Genomic DNA, 27,763 nt, shown 5'->3' on the forward strand with positions numbered 1-27,763 from the left:
GTAATGGGTGCTTCAGCTTTGTCAAGTTGGAGTCTATTTTCTGTACGTCTGTCATAATGCCAAAATTTTTAAATCTTTTTTATTATTGTTTTGAATTTTTTAATTGAACTTTATTTTAAAAAACAAAGATAAATGTACAGTTTAAGCATTTTTGCATAAAAGTATACGAATACATTTTTGTCAGTACTTGATTTTTTTAAAGGTTTGATAGTGTGCATTAAAACCTCACTAGTTACAATGAGCATAAAGTACATGAAAAACAAGATGTAACCTGGAATTAGTCAAAGTTTTCTTGGTGTATAAAGATTAAGCATAATGCTTTTTCATTTTTTTTTTTTTTAGCCTTTGTTTTTCCTTGAACTTCATATAGGCTGTGAGTTGTTTCTGGGGTGCTCAGAGCTTTCTGGGGGGGGGTTGTAAACTGGTACAACCACTCCGGAAATCTGTCTGGCGATTCCTCAGAAAATTGGACTACTACTACCTAAACACCCAGTTATTCCACTTCTGGGCATATACCCCAGAGAAGCTCCAACATACAACAAAGATACGTGCACCATAATGTTAATAGCAGCCCTATTTATAATAGTCAGAATCCGGAAAGAAACCAGATGTCCTTCAGTAGATGAATGGATACAAAAATTGTGGTACATTTTCACAATGGAGTACTATTCAGGTATCTGAAACAATGACTTCATGAAATTCTTAAGAAAATGGATGCATCTAGAGAATATCATCCTGAGTGAGATAACCCAGTCACAAAAGAACAGACATAATATGCAGTCACTGATAATTGGATACTAACTACAGAAATCTCTGAACACCCCAGAAACAACTCACAGACTATAAGGATTGTTTTTTTGAGATTACAGTCTTATGTAGCCGAGGCAAGTCTTGAATTTACTGTGTGTTGAGGATGACATTAATGAAAGACCCTCGTCCAGAGGACCTTTATCTGAGGGGACCCCAGGACCCAAGAATCAGCCGAGACCACTGGCTGCAATCAGCATGAGGGTTTATTTGATCAAAGTACACAGGTACCTGTGGGCACACAGTCTCTCAGAGGACTTGCGCGCCGGACAAAGGGGCAGTCCCCTTTTTATAGGGCTTGGGGGGCAGAAGCAAGGTACAGAAGCAGAAGCATAGCAACAGGGTTCTAATTGGTTAGTTTAAATGTGGCCAGGGAGTGAGCCCGAAAATATGGCTCTAAGGACACAGCTCCTGATACCAGCCGGGGTTAAGGCTTCCGAGAATAATTGCTTTGGGCTTATCTAAGTGTGGGAACTATGGCAGAAATATGGCTTTAAGGAGGCAACTCCTGGTACCAGTCAGGCTGCAGCTCCCAAGGATAATTGCTTTGGGCTCATCTAAGTGTGGGGACGGTGGCAGAAATATGGCTTTAAGGACACACTCCTGGTTCCAGTCGGGGGCTGCAGCTTATCTGAAAGCTGGGCTTGTCTGAATGTCTTCCTTTCTTTGTCTATTGCTAGCTGGACTCTCACCGGTATCTTGCTTGGCCACCTGGGACCCTGACCTAGCCTGCCCCATGTGTGCACAGCCTTACAGACATGGCATTTACTGTTGCTAAGCGGGGGTCTTTCAATTAAACTGAAAGCTGAAAACCTGGTAATTACTCATTCCTTGAAGATAGCTAGGTACCTCAACAGTTGGAGTTGTCTCAAGATCATTGGGTCCCAAGGCAGATAAGGGATGGTAGAGCATTGCCCATACTCTGAACTTGTCTCAGAGATCTGGGCAGGAGTGTGGTTGCTCCTTACCCAAAACAAGCTTGGGCCTACTCAACTCCATAGAGACAAAGGCTACAAGGAGCTAAGTCAGTTAGGCTTCTGTTTTCCTGCCAGAGAACTGAGGTAACATTTGCTTGTCTTCAGTCAAGACTGCATATGCAAATTACGTGTACTTCCTCCCTTGGTCTTTTGTCCTCTCCTCCCAGACTCATGCTGTAGAAGCTAGCCCTGTTGTAGAGAGCCGTTTGTGCCACACCCAAACATGGCACCGGTTTCCCACCGAGGACTCAGCAAACAGAGCTGTTGCCCAGCCAAGAGACTTAGAGCGCATGCGTCACATGCGTCACAGCCCGCTCTCGGGTATGCTGATGAGTTACTGGAGGGCGCACCAATCAGGTAGCGACACGAGTCTCCTGGGCATATATAAGCAGTGCATTTCTCTCCCACAGGGGATCCCCTGCTCAGAGTGTTGTACGATAAAGGTTGTTCGCAGAAGAATCCTGTTGTTGCATGCCTTTTCCTGCCGGCGGGACGTGGGGCGCGAGACACCCTGTCACTTGAGTAAATGAGCTATCTTCCAAAATAGTCTCCGTGTTACTCATGCCTGCTGTACTCACTACCATGGAGACCCTGCTCCCCAGCCCCTCCTCTTGAGACTGCTGCTGGTACAGAACAGCCTGTCAGCATCTGGGATCCACAGCCCACAGTGAAAACTTGGACCTGCCGATTCTGATATCAGTGAAGGAATCAGCACCAGCAATAGAGCAAACCGACTACAGAGGAAAGCCTAGGGGCAAACATGGAAATTATCCTCCTTCTCCACAACCTTTCCATCTGGGCTGCTACCAGTCAGGGTAGCCCACAGCTGGGCCCCACAACCAATCAAGGGAGTCAGGACAGTTTCTTCAGGTGGTACTAAATTGTGGAGTTGACATTAAAACCAACCACAATGAAGTTCCACACCAGGCTTCAAAACTAATTTTGTTCTTGTCTGGAGTGATACTGAACATACAAAGAGGCCTAGATCTTCAACTTTTTTTCTTACATTCCCTATACTAATGTCAAGCTTTCAGACTTTACATGAAGATTTCCCATGGACCCTGTCTCAGTTCTCGGAGAGCGATACCTAGCATCATTTGCTAAAAGGCTGCCTGTTCTCCAACATGTCTCTCTAGTAGCTTTTGAGAAAATCAGATGGCTATAAATGCATGGGTTTATTTCCTGGTCCTATGTTCAAAAGAGCACAGAAGAATGTTGACTTTGTTTCTGTGTTTATGCCAGAACCTTCCATGAATAATTGCTAAGTCCCAATAATAAGGAAACAAACAACCAGTTAAAAACAGGACAAAGGATGATACAACCTCACATAGGAAGATCACACAGATGGCAAATGTTTTACATGGAAAGACTTTCTCAAAGGTATGTCATCAAGTATACATAAAATAAGACACTACTATACATGTCCCAGAACAGCCAAAGTTTAGAACACTGATACTTCAAATACCCAGTTATAGAGGCGTGAGAACCTCCATTGGTTACTGATGGGAATGTGGCATGGTACAGCCACTTTAAAAGTCGGGCTGCTAGCATATTACAAAAGTAAATACATTCTTGCCATATGTGAAATGCAATGTCTGGTTTCTTTGAAGACTCAGTTGTATCATGTGATATTTTTCTGAAAACTGGCTTATGAGAAGATGTTTTGCTGACAGCAGACACATGTTTTTTTGTTTTTTGTTTGTTTGTTTGTTTTGTTTTGTTTTCCAGAAGCTGCCTGGAAAAATGGCATGAGATGTTTTGCTAGAGTAAACACTTGGGAGAACAAATGACGTTTGGAAAGGGTACAAATATAACTCAACAGACAGTGGGCAAGGCTGTGAGGCTTTGGTTCACTTTGCCACTCTTTGCTGGTCTTCGTTGGGCTTTGCTGATGCTGGACTTTGGTGATGATGCTGTGACATTGGTTTGTTTTGCCTTCTTTACTGATCATTGTTTGTTGTGACTTTGTAGACAGAAATGCACCAATGAACTTCTGGTGGTGTTCTGGTGGCTTTTTGCCAACTCAGGCCAATTGGCAGAGTCTTGCAGTGTTGCAGTAAATATTTTTTTAAAAGGCTGTGCATGGTTCCTGTGTTCTTCCACACGCCCCACATCTTTCTCTGACCTTGTCGGGTTCCACTCTGATGCCCCAGCGTGGCACTACTCCACACTACCCCCAGGTACACTCTAGCTGCCCTCTTCCGGATGTCACTCTGCCAGTTGGAACTCTGCTCACATTCCCTGTAGCCTGGTAAAATCAGGACTCCAGAGGTCCCAGCATCAGCTGGTCCCCCTGTATCTCTGTCTTATTGTGGCTTCCTGCCAGACTGCCAACACAAGCCTGGCCAAATCAAAACTCCAGAAACTTGTCATTTAACAATGGCTTTATCTCAGATTTTCTCAGTAACTTTACACTCCACAAAATGTCCACACCACAAACTCAGGGCCAATTGATATGACATTATTTTCCTACCTACATAAGAAAAATCGTCCTATACAAATCCATCCCTTTTAAGATATACACAACTACCTATACCTACTCAGAGCCACACGCACTGAGACAGGTCATCTCCAACCTCCATCTTGCCTCTCTCCCCTGCTTCTTCTCTTCCTCTCTCCTCCCATGACTTTTTCCTGCCATATTTCCTTCTCATCCAATGATAGGCTTCCCTTTATTCTGGACCTGCCTTCCTGCATAATGACATCATCTTCATTGCAGTTTCTTCTGGATCTAACTGCTGTTCCTAATCCATAAACTATGTTTGAGAGTGGATCAAGCTATTGCCACTGATTCATGTGAACTGAACTGCTGATAGCCTGACAATACACATTAGAATCATCCAAACTATTTCGAAACAATTTCTAAACAGGTCCACATCTCTCTTTGCCCTATTGACCTTCCTTTCTACTACCTCAGGAAGGTTGGGGCTAGCAGGGAGGTTTACTCTAAACATTGCTGGAGTTTTTGTTGTTGTGGTTCTCATTTTATTGACAATGCTATTGAATATTACAGTGTCTGGAGTACCCTCGATGGCTTATTTTGTCCTCGCTATCTCCCATGTTACCTTGTGTATGGTCCTCTTCTCCTTAGAGTGTACTTAATCTCTGCTTTCTCTGCACAATGTCTTTGGTTGCAAGTCATAAGAGTGAGGCAAGTAAAATTCCAGTAATTTCCAAAACCAGAAAAAGAAAAATAAAATTAAACAACAAAACCAACAACAAAATCAGACCCTGTTGTTGTGAGCTCTATAATCCCACCTACCTGTGACATGAAAACAGAGGGACCACAAAATCAAGGCCAGCTCACAGGATAAAGAGAATTCAAGGCCAGCCTGGGCAACTTAGTGAGTAAGACTCTACCTCACAACACAGGTTTGTTTGTTTGTTTGTTTGTTTGTTTGTTTGTTTTTTAATGAAGATGAGCTTCACGGTAGAGTGCTTGTTTACCATGCACAACACCCTGGGTTCCATTCCTAGTGCAGAAAACAATTGGGGGCTATAAGAAGAACAAGGAGAGTCCAGAACCATCACCAAAGATGATGAGCTAGTAAGGATTTGTGAAGATCAGACTACAGGCAACTAGTCCGGGGATCAATAAACCTCTCCACCACACTGCAACAACCAACTCAGAAGGTCTGCAGAATGAGGAAGGACCATAGGAAACTTGCTAGTGACCTAACTGGCCCCATGGCCCATGTCATCACATCGTGTGAAGCCTTCTCTCACACAGGGATGGGCTATTTCATTGGCTCTCATGATGCCGAAGAGGGGAAGCAGGTGCCAGCATAGATGGATGGTTAAATTAAACCTTAGAGTATATGGATTTCAGTTCCAGGGTCTGAGGTATGGTTCAGTTGCTAGAGTGCATATTTAGTATACACCTGGCCCTGGGTTATCTCTAACACTCCATCAAACAGATATAATAGCACATGCCGATAATCTCACCGATCAAGAAGTGGAGGCCAGAGCAACAGTTCAAAGCCATTCTGAGTTATGTAGTTAGTTCAAGGCTAGCCTGGGCTAAAGAGATCCTGTTGAAGAAAGGTGAGAGGAAGAAAATGACTGCCATTTGAAAATTCCTCTGTACTCTCTGTCCATTTGAAGTATGTGGGAAAGCCTTTGAAGATGACCATGTGATGGCAGGGTTCTCCTAGGAGTAGTCTTCACACAGTGATCAGTCTGGGAGACCAATGGAAAATAGCTAAAAGTCAACATGTGCCAGGAGGTAGATTTATGGTCAGAGACTAGAGGTAAAGACAGGCCTCTGAGACCTATTCTTTCCCTCTTATGATTCAGTTCCTGCTGGAGACAAGATATTACTGTCATGTGACTGTGACAAGATGTCTTAGGTGTCTTAGACCTAAGAGGGTAAATTTTATAGTGGAGACATCCCACTGGTGAGAATTCCTCTACCTTTAACTTATCAGTCTTCCTCTGAATGCCCTGAACTCAGTTCTGAAGGCTGAATGACTTCAGGGGCTCTAGGAAGAACTCCATGCTCACAGAAATGAAAGCAAGGGGTGGAGGCCTTCCAGAGTCCAGGCAGAGACTGCACCAGGGAAGTACCTGGGAATGAGTCAAGCTCACTGAGGAGCACCTGGTTCTAAGAGCAGCAGGACCTAGTTGATAGGACTTCACACTACAGGGTTTTAAGGGTGATTTGAGTTTAAGAGAATTGGTTACAACAGCAAGGCAGCTCTGCAGTACAGACATTCCTTTAGAAAATGATGCCTGTGCCTACCTCCATGACTTAGATGATGCTTGCACAAGTACAAGAGAAAGGAAAAAAGACAGAAACAAAGCAAAAACAAAAAACAGAAATAAAATCTTACACTCCCCAGATAGAAACCATCAAAAAAGAAAACTATTCCTGAGGTGGTGTAGGTGGGTTAAACCTGGGGACTAGCTAAAAAGTGGCCTCTTCAACTCATTCAGACTCTTCAAACTCTTCAATTTAGAATCAGAAATTCTTAGACAACACAGGCTATATAGTGAAGCCCTGCCCCCAAACCAATGAAACAAAAAAGCTATAGAAACACAATTATGAATCAAACTTTCTATGAAACTTATTTTAGCTGTCCGTAGATACTTCCTAACCTTCTGGTTTGGGAAAGCTTTGCACTAGACAGATTTGGAGATGCCTTGGAGACTGCACATTGTCAGATCTTACATATTTGACTCCGTCCAACAGACAGTTCAAGTTTTATCATCTATGAATTGAACTTTTTTCAGGTGAAGCTCCTGCCTTAGCTAGAGACATCCAGATGTGTCTGTGAGCTGGAGGGAGTGCCGTGCTTTCCTCTGCCAAAATGCTTCCTCACAATCTGTCCAGAGGTCTTTCTGAATCCCTTGCAGAACACTTCCACACTTGCACAGGAGTCCAAGGTTCTGCCAGATTCTCATTCTCTGAATCTTGTGGCTGTTTGTTCATTTCTGTCGTCAGTTATTGAGGTTTGGTAATTTCCACATGCAAAAGAGTTAATGACACAGGGCTATAGGGTAAGTCCTACTGAAGGCTGTGAGGAGGGGAAAGAGGTGTCAGTGCAGAATGGAAATCCCCTAAGTTGAATGGTAGCCAAGCCTGGGTGTGTTCAAAGAACCTCAGCCGCAGACGGACAGTCGGTATGTTCACTGAACACCCCCTTCTTAATACTGTGCCCACTGGAGGAATAATGGGAAGGAGCCCACCACAACGGCCTGAGCCGAGACAAAGAACTCAGAAATGATGGAGAATCACACACATAGGGACACAGATTGTAACCCTGGGATCACTGGACAGAAACCTGGAGAGAGTCTTAGTCTGTTTTCAGCTGTAGTTAGCTGAGTGAAATTAGAGGGAAATGAGCTGGAACAACAGACAAATGAGAAAGTGTGCCTTTGTGCTCAGGGACTCCTGTGAACTGCACATATGACCAGGGTGTACTCAGTTGTGCTGATGAGTGTGAAGATCAGGCAAGATCAAGTCACTTAGGCAAACCTCAGATCTGGGAAAAAGAACAACAGAGGTGGGAAAGAGATACCAGTCCCCCAGCTCACACACCATAACTAGATGTGTCTAGACAAGCCAGCTCTCTTGAAGACACTGCTTAGAAGTCCATCTCCTTTCCAATTTCCCAATTCTCTTCTTCTTTGCTTCCCTAGGGTGGATAGGTCCCAAAGTCACTGAGTAAAAATTACAGTTCTCAGGGTGTGGTCAGCTTCTCCTGAGGAAAGCCACTGCATGTAACTACTGTTACAACCTGGAACCCTGCCGACATTTTACATTTGAGCTAGATTGCATGGAGTGAACATCCCAACATTCCCTTGGTGTTTTACACTTGCCATTTCTGAAAAGGCATAGCCAAGCACACTCAGTGCTCTCCCAGTGCACTCTAACTCAAGGCAGTGTGGTTGTTTCTTCTGCTGCTATGTCTAAAAATCTAGACATCACCCCAAAATGATTGAAACAATTTAATACCAGACAAAATGTGCTTTGTCTCTAGACTCTTGTCTGTCCCCAAAGCACACACCTACATAGATGTTCAAGTCCTTGCAGACAGAAGCCTTGCTCCGTCTTCATGAAGCCCTGTGCCTTGCCCTTTGCCTGACATTGTAGGTGGGTTTTGCCCAATTGCATAAAGTGTGTGAATGAGGAAACAGAAACTGAAAGCCTTCTGAGAAGCACAGAGTCGGGGAGAGTAAGATGGCAAGAGATAAGAAGGCTCTTACAGTAAGAGCCTTCTCTGCAAAGCACCCTGGCTGATGTGTGAGCTCAGGGTAAGAAAGAGCTGGGGTCTGAAAGCCCCTGTGATAAAAACAGCAGGGCCTGGCTTTTGCATGTGCCTGTGTCTCTGACTTGTCCTGCTGGGAGCTCAGAGCTCTGAGCAGCCTGTCACTGGTTCCTACAGAATAAAGGGGGATCCTAAACCTACTCAGGTTCCACAAAAACGACACGGGATGGGAAATCCAGTGCTACAGTAAGCTTCATTCACCAGGTCCCCAATTTTAGGAGGACAGGGGATGAACTGGGTGTCAGTATTTACAGTCAGCGAGATGACTGTGTGGGTAAAGGCACAAGCTGCCAAACCTGATGAGCTGATTTCAACTCCTTAGCCCATGTGATGGAGGGAGGGAACCAACTCCTGAAAGTTGACCTTTAGCCTCACTGAGATATGGTCGTATGCCCCCTAAGTAAATGAAATGTAATAAAATATTGTCCACAAGGAGGGTTATTTTCCTTAGGGAGTAGGCTAAAGACAGGAGAGGTTTAAGAGGGAAGATAACTCTCTCTTCATTCTACCGACCCGGAGAAAGCCCCCATATTATTAACAGTTTTCAGCTCTGTCCTACACTGAGCACTTCCTGTGGTTACACAAGGAGCACGTGAGAGACTGCAGTCAACCCTTTTCTGATTCGACCCCTGTGTCCCACAGCCAGCATCCTGTGGGGACACTAGGGTCAAAGTAGCATCCTGTGTGTGCAGGACCCCAGGGGTTATTTTTAAAAAAAAAAAAAAGCAACAACACTTTTTTTATAAAAAGAAATGCAACCGGAGCACCTGCAGGTGCGCAGAAAATCCAGATGAAGAAAGAAGAGATGGGGAGGAGCCTGAACTCAGAGAGCCCAAAGAAAATGGGAGCATCAGGCTTCCAAGGGGAGCCGCAATGTGGGTCGTTCCCGTTTGTACTTAAGGCTGGAACATAAGAGGAATCCCAAGAAAAGCCTGGTCTTTGACACAGTGCTGCCATATCTGGTCCTCTGATTCAGAGGGGGTCTCTTGAGCCTCTCAGGAGCCCCAGCTGAGACTCATCCTGGTGGGCAGGACCTGTGCCACTGGCAACAGCATCCTGGGACAGAAGTGCTTTCTCTCCAGGCAGAAGGTCGTGTCAGAGCCTAGAAGGTGGATCAGCTGGTACATGGAGGTGGCGGACACCCCGACATCATCAGCTCTGAGGCCTTCCTGCCAGCTGCTTTGTGTGGTTGGTGCCCAGGCGGCACACTCTATTGCTGGTCAGCCCCCTGTGTTGCTTCACCACGTAGATGCTCCAAGCACTGGCCCCGATGAAGCAGGTGTTCCGGGAGCAGGCAATGGCGGAGTGGTGTTCACGTTCGAGGAGGGAATTACCTGGCTGGCGATTCGCCGCTGTATTACGTGCGCTGCAGGGACAACCGCGCACTGAGGAAGTGGGTGGCCAAGTGTGGGACTTTGTGTGCACTCTGGACAACCCTGCCACAGATTATAAGAATGAGCAATTACTGGGCCTATACCTGAGCCTTGTAATGAAGCACGTGTTCGGGGGTAGGGAGGTGTATGAGTTGGTGGTGCAGGAACAACTTGGCCAAGATGGCATAGAAAGCGGAGGCATGCATCAGAGGCCCTGGGCACCAGGCTGCTAGCCCAAGCTGTGGGAGTGGCAGAAAACCCCTAGGACCTCTCTGAAATTAGGTGTGGTTGTCTTGCTAGGGTCTTCCCTACTGTCCTAGTCCCTGCCCTAGTGGGATCTACCCAGATCGTTGCCATGATCAGTTCAACCTGACAGATTGAACACTTACTTTGACCCATCTTTATTGATGATCATCTGGTGTCTAGAGCATCTCGGACTTAAAGATTCTCTTCACCTCACTCACCTCACTGGAATCAATCAGCTGGAACTCCTTGCCAAACTTACCTGGCCTCCCAGGGCTTCTGTTTAGTCTACCTGCCCTCTGCCCTTTTCTCTTTTCTGCTGATGTCAGACTGCCTACCCAGTCAGGAAAATTTGCATCTCCTCTCAGGAAGAGAGAGGAGGGGGAGGCATTGTTCTCCCATCCTCTCTTCCCCCAACCACCACCTAAAATGGTTTGTGGTGTGACACTTTTGCTCAGAGTTGATTTTGTTCAACTTAGCCCTTTTGTCTGTGGGAAACACAAGCCACCAACACCATCTGTGAAGATAATGCAGTTGGAAAGCAGTAAACAGGAAATATGTGTGGCTGAGGGGAGGAATGTGTTTTGCTAGTAACAGCTAGATTTTTACATCCTTTATTTATTGGGTAGATCCCTGATTATTGTCAGAAATGGTAGGGGGAAAGGCAAGAACGAAGGCCACCAGAGGGTCTTTTAAATGTCATCCTGCCTTTTGTGAGAGGTGAGACCTGAGGCACACTGTGACAGTGGGGCAGTAGGGGAGGCTAGGGTCATGGTCTCAGGACAACCGTGGTGATGGGATGGAAAGCAGGAGTCTTTCCTGACATGATGATAATTGTGTTTAAAGTAATGAAAGAGGACTCAGAATCAAGTGGCCCTGAGATTCTCCTAGATGAATGTTTCTTAGCTTGTGGGCTGTGAGCATTGGGAAACACACATTCCCGATGGTTAGGAACCTCCAACGATACGTTCATTTCCCTTGCTACTTCATAACTATAATTTTGCTACTGAGCTGTGTCTCAGTTCCCAAGACCTCAGAAATAAAGTTTTTGACTGGCCGTGACCCACAGGTTGCAAACTGCTGTTCTAGATTTTTCTTGCTTATAGATTCACAAGTTGTGCCAACACTGGACATCCTCCTCCCTTTTAAGGACTGAGACAATCTTCAAAGCCTGTTTAAGCTATAAAGTCCAGAGTTTTCAGGATGCCTTTCTTAGGACAAGAAGAGAGGGGCATGACACCAAGGGGAATTCTGTGAGGGAGGAGAAGAGGATGCCATGTAAAGCACAAGTCTTGTTATCAGCACAACAGACGCTGACGTGCCATTAACTCCTCCCACTCCTTGATCAGGAGAGATCTGCACTGTATGGATGCTCTGCTGCATAGTACAGGAATCCATTTCCTCCAGTATTTCAGCATCAGCACTTCTGACATTGAAGATCAGATGGGGTCCTGCTATAGAGACCCATTCAGTGAGTGCACTGTCCAATGCCCTCTATGAGCTGAAGTCTACCTTCTATAAATCAGGAGCATCACAACAGAAACGTCTCCAGGAAAGGCTTAATGTTCCCTGCAAGACAAACTCTCCACCTCACTCCCATTTGAAAAGCCACTGAATTACAGTGGTGACATCATATTGAAGAGGTAGGGGACAATAGATAGTCAGCATTCTGATGCTTGGGAGTATAAGAGCAACTCAGACTGTCGGCTCAAAAGGGAACTCTTGGTAAGGATGTGTGATACCTACTAAGATGCAGGAGGCACTAAAACAATGTCTTCTTTATGCCACTGTGTCCTCAGCAGGAAGAATACTTTGAGACCCAAGAGGCATCAGAAGAGTCACATCTATCACTCTCAGTTATCACTGTAATTTGTGCTGCAGGTCCCCAAGCTCTGTGGGTTAGACTTTCCAGGTGTAACAAAGTTGTCTGTGATGATCCATATTGATGTCAGCTTGACAAAATCTAGAAACAGGTAGAGACAAACATCTCCATATAATGGTAAGGGAGTTTCTAAACTGGGCTGAGGTGAGAAAGACCCACCCTAACTGTGGGTCACAACATTTCATGGGCTGGGGACTCAGACTGAACAAAAAGGAGAAAGGGATCTGAGGACCACGGTTCATCCTTCTTTGCTTCCTAATCATGGTCGAGATGTGACCAGTTGCCTCCTAATTCTGCCACAATCCCTGCTCTGATAATAGCAGGCAGAGTATATGTTTAAACTATGAGCCAAAATAAGTTCTTCCTTCCCTCCCTTCTCCTTTCCTTCCTTAACTTATTGCTATCATGTGTTCCATCACAGCAAAGGGAAGAACTAATAGAGAACCATTTAATGGTGAGTTATGTCTGCTGCCCAGACACTATGGCTTCCTGTGTTCACAAACAAGCAGGCAGGAGGAGAAACTCTGCTGGGGTCAACTAGCTCTGGACAGTGCAATGAAGTCCACAGTGAGGAGGCCGAGGCACAAGAATCACAGAGGAACATATGATATGTGTCTTTCCATTCCAGGACCAACTATCCCAGGATGAGCAAGAGCAGCCACCCCAGCCTAGGAGGAGAATGGTCACCAAGGGCTTGTCCTAATCTTTCAGGAGTGGTATTTTGTCAGTCCACCAGGAAGGACCACAATGAACAAAGGTAAAAGCAGAAGTTCAAGGACATTGAGAATAGGGAGCTAGGGAGGTGGGTGCCTAGAGCCAGCTGTAGTCAGAGACAGGCAGTGCCAAAGACTGCAGTTCAGCCTGGAAATCTTCATTCTTCACTTTCCCCCAGGAAAAGGAGAATCTTGAAAGAAGGGATCCCTAGACACATGTGGGCAGTGAATGTTCATGGAGAATTCCAGCAGGCAGTGGAAGCCTTGAATGTTCTTCAAGAAGAAACCTGTTACTCAGCTCCAAGGCATATGGTTAGCTGGGAGTCACCAAAGGTAATGCTTTCAGGACTCACCTCACCTTTTGACGTGAAACTTCTTCCCAGAAAGCTTCAAGTCTAAATCTGAGCACAGCAGAGATACTAATAGATCTCATGCAGGACTCATGACTGATCAATCTGCCCTGCAGAGATCCCTGTTAAGCTGTTATAGGCTTTGTCAGCTTCCTGTCCCTCTATGTTCCCTTCAAGAGAACATAATACCATAGCCTAAAGTTCACCCTCCCTTACTCTATTTATCCCTCATCTGTTCTCTACAGGCATCATCCCCTTATAAACCTGCAACTCTCCTGTCTCTTCCCATGAGCTTTCTCAGAACAGTAGTTGCCACCCACTCAGAAATAGACCTACAGAAATCCAGTATCATATGTTAGATCCAGCAATGACAATAGGCCACCCTGCTTATCCTGGGCTTCCCTCCTCATGCCCAAGTCTTAGTGTCACTTCTTCAGGCCTGAGGTAGCTAGCAGGGATGTGGTTACTGCATTCAAACTAAAGGGAATCTCAGAAAAGAGTCACAACTATCAATTATTTAGGCCTGCTGTTCCTGTTTCAAAGACTGTTTCCATTCATTTTTCCTGGGTGTAATAAAATGTCTAAGGCAGACAATCCTAGAGCTGACAAAGACGTGTCATACAAGTCATTTAAAAGACCCTTGGGGACCAGAGATGTGCAAAGCTCACTTTGGTCAAAAATGCATAAGCATTTCAGTGGCCTCTTTACAAAATTAGGCTCTTTCCCTAAATCAGAAAAATTGTCATCAATAGGAAAGTATAAAGTCATAATCCAGTTCATCTTTATTATCTGATTCAATTCATATCTATACATACATTTTCTATAATTTAATGTGTTAAGTATGTGACATCTAATGGTAGTTGGAATACTTCTTGGACTCTTGGCAAAGATAAAGTATAATATCAAAAACATTATTCTTTAGCAAAATGTATTATTATTATTATACACTTTATAATATGACTTTATTATCAGTAGGTTGATCTTGAAGGTAACTAAACACATGTTATAGATCTTATCCTCAATGTACATAGAGAAATGGGTGATTTTGAACATTTCTGACCTTGGAGAAGACTTCATATTCTTCATTTCACTGCAAGCAACTTCCAGCAGATCTTCCCAACTATGCACAGAACACCAGGAAATAAATTTAATATACCCAGGAAGCTGGACACAAAGAATGAAGTTGGAATGTTGAGACTCAAAACTACCTTTGCCATGGGGTGTGTGTGTGTGTTTGTGTGTGTGTGTGTGTGTTTGTGTGTGTCTGTCTGTCTGTGTGTCTATGTGTGTCTGTGTGTGTGTGTCTATGTGTGTCTGTGTGTGTCTCTGTGCATCTGTGTATGTCTCTGTGTGTTTGTGTGTCTGTGTGTCTGTTTGTCTATGTGTGTCTATGTGTGTCTGTGTGCTTCTCTGTGTGTCTGTGTGTGTCTCTGTGTGTCTGTGTGTGTCTCTGTGTGTCTCTGTGTTTCTGTGTCTATATGTCTGAATACCCTGGTTCACAGGTATCTTATTGGGCTTGATATTGACCTGAGCCTTGGGAACAGTAACAATCCCCACTCTATCCAACTTACACTGGTGAAGTGGTTTTGACCCTTAATATCATATTTAAAACATTTTCAACATTCTCTACTGTATTCTCTTTGTCTTCTAATTTCCTTCTGCCTAGCCTAACTTGATAATTTATGTTCCCAAATATCTACATACATCATGAGATGCCTTTATCCCTCTGCCTTCAAAGTCATAAAACTTCTTTGAGAGGAACCTTTCATCTACCCCCACCTCTCTCTGATGGCATCGTTTTAAATGCCGTAGTGACTTGGCTTAGTGTTGATTTTAATTGATTCGCCCATGAATTTGAATGCTCATCATAGTTCTTTTTGAGATCATTGGCTATTGTCAACAGATCTTTCACCTGGTTCTCCTGCTCTTGACCAGTTTCTTTGTTATTAAAAGCACAAACTCGCCCCTTGCACTTTTTAAGTATTTTTTTAAGAGCTTTGTTCTTTGTGTTTTTAGTATAATCATGTAGGTTCCCATCCCCTAGGTCATCCTTACGCGTAAACAGCACAATCATATATTTCATAATGTTTTCCCCAAAATAGGCCTCCAGTTGCTCCACCACTACCTCATCTTCCTGGGTAAACCGTCCCAACTGGAGAACCAGGACAAAAATCTTCATGCCTTCTCCACAGAGAGGCAAACAGTGCTTGATCTCCTCCTTTAAGCAGGAAGAATCCTTTTCAGTACCAGGCATCTGGATGAACGATGGAGTGTCCACAACCACAATATCCTGACAATCCAGTGTCCTCCAGCCACACTGGCTCCTAGTGGTGACCGGCTGAGCGCTGAGCTGAGAGAAGAAGGCAGGTCTCCCCAGGATAGTGTTCCCAGTTGCACTCTTTCCAGCCCCACTCTTTCCCAAGAGGATGATGTTTAGGAGTTCTGTTGCAGAGAAAATTGGAAAGGACTCATGACTGTGGAATGATGCAGGTTCACCTTCCCAAGTTATTCAGAGCACTGGTCTCCTCATTAAGCCCACGAGGCACCAGCAAGCAGGTCTACCCCACCCATGAGACTGGCTTCCCAGCTCATGTGGTCTAGGAACTCAACAATGAGGGCAACTCTCTGCCTAGTGCTCATCTATGAACATAGCATATCTCCCATCTCTGAATCTACTCTGCTGCCTTCTCCAGGGCCTCTTCTTAGTCCCTGCTACCTATGAGAAACAATGACCTCTTATCTTTGCTGGGACTACTCCATACGTTTCATTTCTATCTTCTGTTTTTTCTGTGACTAAGTCTCCTTATTGTCAACTCCTGATAACCATAATGTCTTTGCAAAAGCTCTTTGAAGTATTTGAAAGTCAAGTCTATACAATTGGATTTTAGGGAAAATCAATCACATATTTTATCAATAGATTACCAGTTGTGTTGGTTGTCTCATACTAAAATTTATTCAAAGCATGATGTGCCTTACTGTGTCTTTCACTAATGAGCTAAAGAAACTTCCTGGTTAAAATAAATGCCCAATAACATCATTCTTTGTGGTTTTGGTGATGAAGGAAACCTTTCCCTATAAATGGTATTTTCAGGTGCAGAGAGATCTGATTACATTTACTCTTTTGGTGTTCCTAATGCCTTTTTCTTCCTAGTGGTCCTTCAGCATGAATTCCTTGTCAAGTCACTATTGTCTACCTTAAACCAAAGAGGATGGAAATCCCATGTTGCTCTTCCTTTCAGGAACAATTAATGAACTATTCATGCTGAACTTAACCTCAGAGTTTTGCCTACAGGTTTAAAATATACCAATGATCTGAACCAACATATGCATGCACATGCATGAGTGAACACGCACATGCACACACAAACACACACACATACACACAAACGTTCCCAAACTCACATCATGTATTTCAATCACTACCTCTGTACTTATAGAAAAGATTAAATTGCCAACCCCATTTTCATTAAGATGCAAGCTCAGTCAGTCCTATTTCGTTCTTAAAGTTGCTAATGTATTCTCTGGGTGTCTTCCTTTCTTCCCAGCCATCCAAACCCTACCTACTTCCTAAAACCTGTTTCAAATTGAGTTTCTGCAGATGCTTTCTCCTGGCCTTCCCACTTCCCTGCCCTTTTAAAGGTAGTTCCTCAGAACCTAGCCCTCCTTGGGGAATGTGAAAGGGCAGTAAACAGAGATACCCACTTGGAGTCCTGATCTTCCTACGTAAGAATATTTGAGTCAGAAGAGAACAGATGAGTAGCAATAGGAAAAACCTCAGATGAGGTCAATAGCTTAGGGACTACTGAGAAAATGGGCAATCCTTCCTCCACAGTTAAGAGCCGAGATGACATTATCAAGTGTCACATACTGCTCTCTACCACAAGTGTGCAGGACCTGTCCTTGTCTTAGCTCCTAACTCCCTTACTCTAACATAATCAAGTGCCACATACTGCTCTCTACCACAAGTGTGCAGGACCTGTCCTTTTCTTAGCTCCTAACTCCCTTACTCTAACATTATCAAGTGCCACATACTGCTCTCTACCACAAGTGTGCAGGACCTGTCCTTGTCTTAGCTCCTAACTCCCTTACTCTAGTTTTTTTTCTTTTACTTTCTTTTACTTAGCACATGTACATAAAGGTGTTTGTGTGTGTTTAAATGAACATGTATGTGCAGGTATAACATATGTGTGTATGGTATGCATGAAGAGTCTGGAGAACAAACTTAACAGTCATTCCTCAGTCATAGTCTAAGTTGATTTTTCAGACAGTCTCTCACTAGCCTGAAATTTACTAAATAGTATAAAGATGGCTGGCCAGAAAGACCCAGAGAGCCATTTGTCACTGCCTCCCCAGCCCTGGGAATGCAGAATTCACCACCATGCCTGGCTTTCCTGACATGGGTTCTGGGGATCAAACTCAGGTATTATGCTTGTAAGGCACATGAGTCAGTCATGTTCTAAGTACTACTTATACTTTCTAATAGTTTCCCATCTCCAAAGCAATATGAAACAAATTGCCTATAGTGAGTTCTATGTTAAGAGAAAAACAAAGCAAACCAGAGTGACCCAAAATTGTCATCAGTGAGCTGAGTGCTAAATCCCAACAACAGCAGACTGCAAAAGCAAGAAGACTGGGAGCGATGAAGTAAGTGTCAGGAAGAAATCAAAAGCTAGTTCTAAGAGTGTACATTTTTAAAAAAACTCATAACTTTAGGACAATTTAAAACAAGACTATAGTATGCACCTGCTGGTTGGTTTTGAGACAGGGACAGGGTCCCATATAACCCAGGCTGACCTTGAATTCACTATTCAGTCAATGAACTTGAACTTCTGGTCCTTCCAACTCTACTGCCCAAGTGTTGGGACTACAGTTATACACTACCATGCCCAGTTGCTGACCTACTGAGCATGACCTTAGTGCATGCTGGGTAAGCACTGTACAGAGCTACAGCCCAGTCTGGAACTTTTCTCACCCTCTCCATATCCTTCAGAAAGCAATAGCTCTCAGTCATGCTCTATATGCCAAGCACTGGGTACAAAACCGTTTCCCATGCTCAGTCATACCTTTCTCTCTGATGACGCAAGGCTTGTTGTCACGGCACTGCACCAACCTCTCGATTTGGTGCAGCAGTTTGTCCACCTGGTTCTGCTCCTCCTCTACAGATGCCCGGTAGTTGAAGTCTATATATCTTTGTTCAAATTTCTGCGTGAGATTACAAAGAGCATCATTTTTCTCTATGTATTTATCTAGAGCCTGATCCTCAAAATCTTCTTTCCTGTTAAAGAGAATAATCGTGTACTTGGTGAATTTTTCTCCAAAAATATGTTTGATGATGCTGAAAATATCGTCATCACTCTTTAAGGAAGTGCCCATTGGTGTCACCAACAGAAAGGCATGGGGACCTGGATCAGTGTACTTCTTGACTTTAGACTCATCAAGCTTCCATGATGAGATCTCTGGAGAATCAATAATCAGAACTTTCTTCCCATTCCAGACCCTGCTGTGGGATGCAAAGGCTTTGGTGACCTGCTGCTTCTCGCTGAATTGAGACTTAAAAACCTGCTTCCCCAGAATGATATTTCCTGCTGCACTTTTCCCAACACCACGCTTCCCCATGAGAAGGACTCTCAGGTCTGCCATTTCTATGTCCAAATCAGGTCCTGTGATCTGGGGCTGCCTTTTCTTTGAACCTATAAGATAAGAAAAAATAGAAATAGATCCAGCATCTCCTCCTGCAATTGGATACAGTTGTGAACAGGTCTAAAAGGCTTCACCCCTCTGTTGGAGCAGGATTCTAATCTCAGGCAGAACCCAGCCATCCAGGAACCATGGAAAGCAGGGATGAACTAAGAGGAATACAGGAAGCCCAGGATTTCCCAGGAGAATGACTATGCTAAATTGAGCTCCCATTGGCCTTCATCCTTCAAAGGTATTATAGCATAAGGTCATTGGCTAAGGCAGGGGCTATGACAATCTGATAATAAAATGTCCCTTAGTCTTATACTCACACAATAAAATACTCAGTTGTTAGTTTGGATTTTTTAAAACATGTATGAAACTCAAAACCATGCTGAATGAAAGAAACCAGACATAAAACCTATGTTCTGGATAATTTCACTATATAAAGCTCAGAACAGGACAACTAATCTATATTCATAGGAATCAGGAATGGTTATCAATCAGAAGAGACTATAAGAACTGTTGTTCTTCATAGAGGAGAGAATATTATTTATGTATTAACTTTCTAGTAACACAGAAAATGCTTGACCATTTGTGTTTATTGTTGCATTATTTACAATAGAATAACTAGACATCCATCGACAGATAAATGAAGAAAATGTGAATGGGAGTCTCTGGAGATCGAGCCATTGCTAAAGAACTTACCTTTATAAGCATGAGGGTTCTAGTTCATTGCCCAGAAGCCCCCAAAAAAATTAAAAATTTAAGTATGGTGGTATACAACTGGAATCCCAGCACTGTGGGGGCAAAAACCTAGGGCATTTTGGCCAGATAATATAGTCTACAGCTGAGTTCCAGGCCAGGATAAGATCCTGTCTCAATAAAAAAAATTGCATGGTGCCTAAGGTGATATACAAGGTTGTCCTCTGGCTTGTACATTTACACACATATACAAACATGTATACATGTACATGCACACATATAAAAATGAGAACACTCACTCACAAATGTGATAGATATATATATATATATAATATCTGTGATATATACATGTATATATATATATGGATATTGTGTATATATACATATGTGTGTTTGCACATGTGTGCACATATATGAATATACATGCATAGATGTAGATATATATAGTTAAATGCATCTGTAATATTTTACAGATGTAATATTACATATGTTACATGGATATATAATATATAAAATATTGCAGGCACATGCAACATATGTGTATATATACATATTAAAGTCTAATTTGGCTGTAAGGAAGAACAAAATTATGTCTGGATAGAACTAAAAGAATAAATTCTTACTATGTTCTTTAGGAAAAATTGTTCCCTCAGAATCTCATAGTACACCTCTGCCCCACATGTCCTACTACCATGCACCCAACACACTGTACACCACACTTTGGACATCTATGCTGATCTCCCAAGAAATGGGAAAAACCCAGATCTGCAGCAACTATCGACTAGGAAGGGAAATGAGGGCAGGTTCCCTTGTGGAGGCAGGGGTGGTAGAACATAGGTAGATGGGAAGTAGATAAGAGTGGAGAGGATTAAGGAGGGAAGGGATGTGTACATTGAGGAGATGAGGGAATGCAAAGAGGATTAGCCAAAACAAAAGGCTATGGAAAGCCTTACAGAAACCTACTGCCTTACAAACTCCCTCCAAGGAAACACAGAGGGAAAAACATATTATTATTTTCCATTTGTTATTTCTTTCAAAGGAGGGCTCCTTCAGTACAGGAAAACCCATATAGTGCAGTGGATAGAAGCAGGTACTCAGAAAGAAGGCAGCAGACCTAGAATGTCTTTTTTTTCTCAGCAGATCATCAATGTCATGTCACAGATGCCAGCATACCCAGGCCATGACCATAAGCAGCATGTCTGATGCAAACCTAGTTGAGACTCCCAAAATATCCTCTACTGACTGCAAAGTCAGCAGTGGCCTCTCTCTAACCTTACATCCCAAGGACAAAATGTCATCAAGTTCTTGGCCTTAGAATTACCCCTACTGCTCACAAGCATTCAATCCAAAATGAACTTGATTTACTCAGAACTACCTATGGCAAGCCAAATTCCACTGAGCATAGTCTTCTACCCCTTGGCCTGAGGTGCTGTCACTGCCTTAGGTCAGTTATATTGGTTTTTCTTAGTCACATGCATGTTTCTGAGCATTTTACTAAAGGGCATTGGCTATATTTTGAATTCCAAGGCCTGTAAAAATCAGTATATTGATAAGACACCTTCATTTCATAATTCTTATAAAAAAGAATGACTTCTCTGTCTACTAATGTGCCTGCCAAGATACTACAAATTGTACACGTAATAGACATATCATTTTAAATACTTTGGGGACTGAAGTACATGTATGTTATTTCCTAGCACATGATGTTAGTTATAATTATTGTTAATACTACTAAACTTCATAAGTTACTCTTTTATTATCTTGTACTTAGAGGAAAAGAACTTTGTCTGTGCAATTCATGGTGAGAGTTTCAGTTCTTACACAGGGCTGACCCAGAAATAAGTTAAAACATATCCGTGACTTCATAGGCCAGTATGCCCTCACTACAGACATTCTAGTTACTATTGCATAATGACCCATGTTGCTACACAGGACACACAACTAATGGAAGTCAGTACAAAGATACTATGAGCTAACACCATTCGTGAGGAGTGTTTCCTGGTCCTGAAGTAGAAATTTCTGGTTTCTTTGGAGACTCCATTGTGTCTAATGATGTTTTTCTGGAAACTATCTCATGAGAGGATGTTTTTCCTGAAATAGATATTTGAGAGGATGTTTTGTTTAGAACCAACACATGGTGTTTTTCTGAAGGCAACCTGGGAAAAGGGCATGTGATGTTTTGCTAGAGGGTATGCTTGAGAGAACACATGATGTTTAGGAAGGACATAAGTACTGCCAACAGACAGTGGACAATGTTGAATGGTATTGGTTCGCCTTGCCATTCTTTGCTGATTATTCATTGTAGAGCTTTGCAAATGCTAGCCTTTGATGGTGACTCTGGGTGGTACTGGTATGCCTAACTATTCTTTGTTGGTTGTTTATTGCAACTTCATAAAGAGAATTGCACTAAAAAAAAAAACTTCTGGTGTTGTTCTGATGGCCTCTTTCCACTTTCTCAGATGTAAGCCTATTGACAGAGCCTTCTGGATTGGCCTGCCTTTGCTGATTTGTGAATGGTGTTTGCAAGACCTGCCATTGCTGATCTGTCTTGGTGTTTTGCTAGAGGACTGACTGAACTATTGATATCCTGACAACACAGATTGGACTTGACTCTAAAGAACTATTTCTAAACAGGTTTACTTCCCCTGTGTCCTAATAACTTTTCTTTTCTACTACTTCTGGTGTGTGGTGGGCTAGAAGGGAGGTTGAATGCTAAATAAGGTAATTTGGAAAAAACTTATGCCTACATGGTCCCCATCAGGAATACTAAAGTCATCCAGGAAGAAGAAAGTGAGTTAGGCAGAAAGCCATGGAAGGCAAAGCTGGCTCCATAGAACAACAGAGAGGCAGGGAACACTCACAATGTGCAGCCCCTGAGTACTGCTGCTGTACTTATTCGCACACATCAGGAGTCCTCTGGGAACAGAGAATGGGTCTTCAAGTATATTTTGTTCCTTATTTGTTAGTTTTCCCACCTTTCTTTGGATGGGCAAAGCATTAGAAGAATGTAGACATGAGTCTAAATGTTTAGGTGATCAACTTACCAGATAGATTGTCTCCTTCATATGTCACTCCAATCCCACAGCTCTAGGAAATAAAGAGGAGGATGAGACACATATGCTTAAAGGAGGTCATCTTTTCACACAGTGACAGATGGAGACACAATTGGAGACAAAATATCTGCTGATGAGGAAGTGGTCGCAGTAAGGTCACCATCCTCGATTTCCTTCATCCACCTGCTCAAATTTCAATCTCACTGATGCTGTTGGACAAGTTCTCAGAGATGGAGGCATTTCCAGCACCATATTACTCCCTTGCTGCTCCCCAGGGTGGGGATAGAACCTCTGACATGAAGTTAAATTGAGAATACCTCATCAGGTATAGAAAAACAAACACTTAACTAATGTGAAAGCAATACCTTTCAGTCTTGGAAATGAACTGTTCTTAGAAACTTCCTAGGTTCCATGTTATAAGTGTTAACACTCAGCCCAACCAACATCTTTAATGCATTCTTTCTCCCTCCCATCCTCCCCCCTCTCATTTCAATATAAATATGCTATACATATTATAAAAATTAATTTCCCATATCCAACTCACAAATGACTGCCATTAGTGCTTACATATCCTTTTGTATTTCTCTGTGTTCACCAGGCTTGCTGTTCAGCAATCGCTTGGTATCATAAACTTCACACCTGCATAAGTTAATATAGATGGAGCTGCCCCACTCTTTTATTAGAAACAATCTACTTTATACTATGGGCATACATAATTGATGCCTTTCAGTGGTGGGTCTTAGGGTTATTTCTGGGTTTGCTGTTTCTAAGGATGCTGTGGTAATCATGCAAGAGAGTCTATTGATTTAGGTGATTCAGGGTTATCTTCCTCCCACCAATCCTACCTGTACTCCACAGCTTTCCATTTTTAAGGGCTCAAAATACGGCCCAGAGCTTTCCATCATTAAAGCTTCAATTACAACAAAAAGCTGCAACACCTGCAGTTCCTGATGCTTCTTGTCTGCCTTGTTGTTGAAAACACAGTATCGTTGACTTCCGATGTCTTCAATCAACTTCTTCAGAGACATCTTGCTCTCGATGTAGTTCTGCAGCGTGTCTTCACCCAGCTCATCTTCTCGGGTGAAGACCACAATCATATGTCTGTAGGCATTAGGGCCAAACTCACCCTGGATGCCCTCGATGGCCTTCCTGTCCTTCTCCGTATATTGGCCAATGGGTGTGACCAGAAGCAGCACATGAGGATTATCAGCTAAGAGCTCCAAGCACTGCTGCAGGTTCTGCCGCTGAATCTCTGGACTGTCCAGTGAGGAGAAAAGATCAGGGGTATCGATGACAATGACCTCCTTCCCTCTTACAAACACACTTTCACTCTGGAAACTGTTGGTTACCATGTGATTACTGAACTTGGTCATAAACACATATTTGCCCAGAATGGTGTTTCCTGTGGCACTTTTGCCTGCACCATGTTTCCCTAGCAGGAAGAGTCGTAGTGTGGATGTTCCCTGGCTCTGCTTGAAGTTGCCTTCCTGGCCCCGACTGGTGCTGTTGAGACAAGAGCAACACATGAGTGCTCCATTCATGGCAAGTGGAGGAGGAACAAGAGAAAATTTGTCTTCCATGTTCCTAAGAGTTTAAACTAATAGGTTGGGAGCAGCTCAGCTATAAGGTCTTTCTTCACAGGTATGAGGATCCTGAGCTCAAAGTAGCAGGTGCTTGTAATCCTGCAGGAAAGACAGGCAGTCACCCTGACATCAGTAGCCTAGCTTACAGTAGGGATTGAACCAAGGACTTCATGCTTGCTAGACAAGCTAAGCCTCATCTCCAGCCCATGTGGTCCTGATTATAAAGTTTGATATTCACTCTAGAAGGCTCTGTGTACTCAAAAACATTTTAAGGAAGAACACAAAATCTCCATAAGCTCATCTCAGAAGTGGTCAGTGCTAATCAAGTGCTTGCTTCATATAAAAGTTGGAACAATATGTTAAGACATTAGAAGTTATTGGGATGAAATGAGTATCGTCTGTATGTAATTCAAACTCAAACTTGAGGTTAGGGGTGGGGTTTTGTGATTTCAAAGCATCCTCAAAAGTTTAAACTTTATCCGACATTCAGCGGTGTTGGGAGATGGGACCTAAGAGATGATGATAAGGGCATGAAGCCTCTGTCAGGCAGCACTCACAAGTAGATCAGTGTCATCTGGTGGGGGTGTTACAGAGTAAGAGTGACTTTGTAGTGCTGAAGAGATGACCCAGCAGTTAAGAACTCTTGCTGCTCTTGCAGGGAGCCTGTGTTCAGTCCGCAGCACCCACACAGTGGTTCGCAACCATCTGCAACTTCAGTTCTAGAGGATCTGATTCCCTCTTTGGGCCTCTGCAGGCTCTGCATGCATATGTTACATATACATTTTTAAGTAAATAAATCTTTTTAAGTGAGTCTGCACCCCTCTTGATGCCTCTTATGTACCCACACTGCCCTTCTCCTTCTAGTTATAATACAACAATATGAAGGCCTTTGCCAGGTATGGACTCCTTGATCTTGAATTTCCCAGCCTCAGACATTCGATGACATGAGTGCATAATGCACTAAGACAGTCCACGGGGCCAACAAGTAGATGGACAACCAGCAATCCATCCATGTGGAAATGTTAATTAGTGATTAAAGGTGGTCAAAAGGATAATCTGGTTTCATGAAACAGTGTCCCCAATGCCCTCGCTACAATCACACCACCTTCTCACTCCAGACCAAAATCTGTGACCTCAGGGTGAAACCAGTTGACAGAACAAAGGAAGGCCTGTCTTGACAGATGGTTCTGTATAACATGTGGGCACCACCAACAGAGGACAGCTACCTCACTGTGGTCTAGTCTTGAGCATCTCTTGTGGACATGTTGGGCAGATAGTCTCCCCATTGAGCAGAACTTTGAGCAGTGCACCTTGTTTATTACACTAAGAGAAGAAATAATCAGATATGAAACTATTACCAACCTGTAGGCTCCAGCCAACCATTTGTCTAGATGGTGTGGATTTGGAAACAACATGGCTGGGAAATCAGTGTTAAGTTGGTCTGAAAGAGGTGTCTGGAAGGACCGCAGGGAAGACAACCAAGAGAACATCTGAATGCTCATCAAAAGCTGACCTCAGCAAAGGAAGAGCTTGATCACCAAGTTGATAGGATGACTCATTATGTTGGCGACAGCCAGCCTCTTCCCAGTAACCCAATCATCAGCCAATAGGCTCATCACTTAGTGGCCACAGTATCAGGGATGGGGACTATACATGAACCAGGTGACAAAGTGTACAGTGCCATCTCATCATAGCCAAGATTCGTGGGTCAGAATTCATGAGTAGAAATCAAGTGGAAATGATAACCCTTGGCATCAGCAAAATCTTTGTTTCCAGTCCCCAAGACTGTGCTAGCACAAAGGTCTTGGTTACAGAGAGTAGAATGTTTCCACCAGAAAACAAGCATCACCCTGAACTGGCAGCTATGTTCCTAAGTTGATAAGTCCCTCTCTGTCTTCCCCATTGCTGCCCAAGGGTACCATGAGTTCAACCATTGGAAGAATCTTCTGTGATACAGGGATTCATCTCACACCAGGGTGCAAGTGGTCACAGAGAAAAGAGATTGAAGAGGCCCCCAGTGCCCAGCAGGGGAAGAAATTTAGTACTAGACAGTAAGTTAGTCAGCCTAAGAAAAGGGATTAACAAGTGAGGGCCAGTTTGGATTAAATGTACATAAACTCAAGACTTCCTTCAATCTATGACTAACTGGATCTTTCTGTGAAAGGACTGCAAAATGTTAGAAGAGAGAATACAGAACAGTCGCTGCCATCTGCTTCTCCAGGAGACCAACAGTCCTAATAATACCCGCTGACTTCCTTCTGGGAGTCCATTTCCTGAGACACTCCCTGCTGGATCTTAAACCACCCCACCTGCCACACTTCTGTCCTCTTCTTCCCCCTTAGGTGTAAAGCCCTCCCCCACAGACTTCCTGGCAGGCAGCTGTTCCACATTCTCTCTTAGAAAGAGTACTGTGCACCCCAGCTGGATCTGGTTGGAGTGGCATGCCAGGGGAAAACCTTTCTAGGGCTCTTGAAGCACACACACACACACACACACACACACACACACACACACACACACACACTCTCCTGAAACATACCTTGGTCTTTCCCCCTGTCCTATTGATGTTTCGCAGCTTCTGTGCTCTGCCTGGCTTCCTGCATCTACTTCTTGGTGGGTAGAAGTTGCCATCTCTACCCTCAAACCAGTGGAAGCAAATCCTAAAGAGGGCGAGGAGCCACTCGAGGAGAGTCAAAGATTTACCAGGTCACCACAGTCTCCCTGGCAGGATTTCCAAATGTTTCTTGGGGAGAAAAAAAAAGAGGTTTCTAGAAGCATTTCTCACATCAGTAGAGCTTGAGAAGTTGCTCAGAACAACACACAGGATGAGTCACGGAAGGGGCTTAGGGAGGAGCCTGTGTGAACACACAGCAGGCACAGGTTTTCTGGAGATGCCTTTGGGGGCCACCATGTGGCAGAAGGCTGTGGGAGCACAGTCATTCACACTGCTTTCAGACAGGAGATGGTGACAGAAAGGCCAGCTTGGGTCTTGTCCTAGTGAGCTTCAGCTGTGAACATGACACAGACCTAGGGACATCTGAGGAGAAAAAACCACAAGTGAATGGTTGCCCATAACAGACTGGTCTGTTCCATGTCTGAGAGGCATTTTCTTTTCTTTTTTTTTTTTTTTTTAATTATTTTATTGGATACTCTCTGTATTTACATTTCCCATCCCCCCCCTTTCCCCCGCCACTTGTTTCCATGAAGGTGCACCCTCTCCACCTCAGTGCCTTGGCGTTCCCCTACACTGGGAAAAACTGGAAAAAAAACACTCCTTCACAGGACCAAAGGCCTCTTCTCCCACTGATGGAGAGGCATTTTTTCAATTGCTGATTTATATTAGAGTTCATCCTGGTGGCCTGTGTCGTCCCTCAGGGGGCAGCCTGAGCTCAGAAAGAAAGGTAGTTGAGCAAAGCAGAAGGAAACAGCAGCAGCGTTCCTTATGGCTTCAGGTCCTGTCTCCAGGCTTCTCTCCTGCGATTATAACTTGTAAACTGAAATCAACCTTTACCTTCTCAAGTCGCTTTTGGTTTTGATGTTTATCGCAGCAACAGAAAAGCAAACTAGAACAGGACTACTCTTTGCAAATACTTAAATCGAAGTTTTGGAAGAAGCCACTTTGGGGGGTAAA

At 43.6% G+C, this 27,763-nt stretch overlaps 1 protein-coding gene across 1 annotated transcript; it reads right to left on the bottom strand.

The window, feature by feature from the left end:
* Positions 1 to 14,880: 14,880 nt before the first annotated feature.
* GIMAP8 (GTPase, IMAP family member 8) lies at positions 14,881 to 26,822 on the bottom strand (the record flags this gene model as incomplete). The annotated part of the gene is made up of 5 exons (XM_080932381.1): positions 26,672 to 26,822; positions 23,395 to 24,052; positions 22,541 to 22,583; positions 18,179 to 18,805; positions 14,881 to 15,557 (listed from the first exon to the last, which is right to left on the bottom strand). The coding sequence occupies exons 1-5, from the start codon at positions 26,761 to 26,763 to the stop codon at positions 14,881 to 14,883; spliced, it is 2,097 nt and encodes a 698-aa protein (XP_080788507.1). The 5' UTR covers positions 26,764 to 26,822.
* Positions 26,823 to 27,763: the final 941 nt, after the last annotated feature.

This window comes from Micromys minutus (assembly GCF_963924665.1).
Source record: "Micromys minutus genome assembly, chromosome: 18".
In the NCBI taxonomy this organism is placed as follows: Eukaryota; Metazoa; Chordata; class Mammalia; order Rodentia; family Muridae; genus Micromys; species Micromys minutus.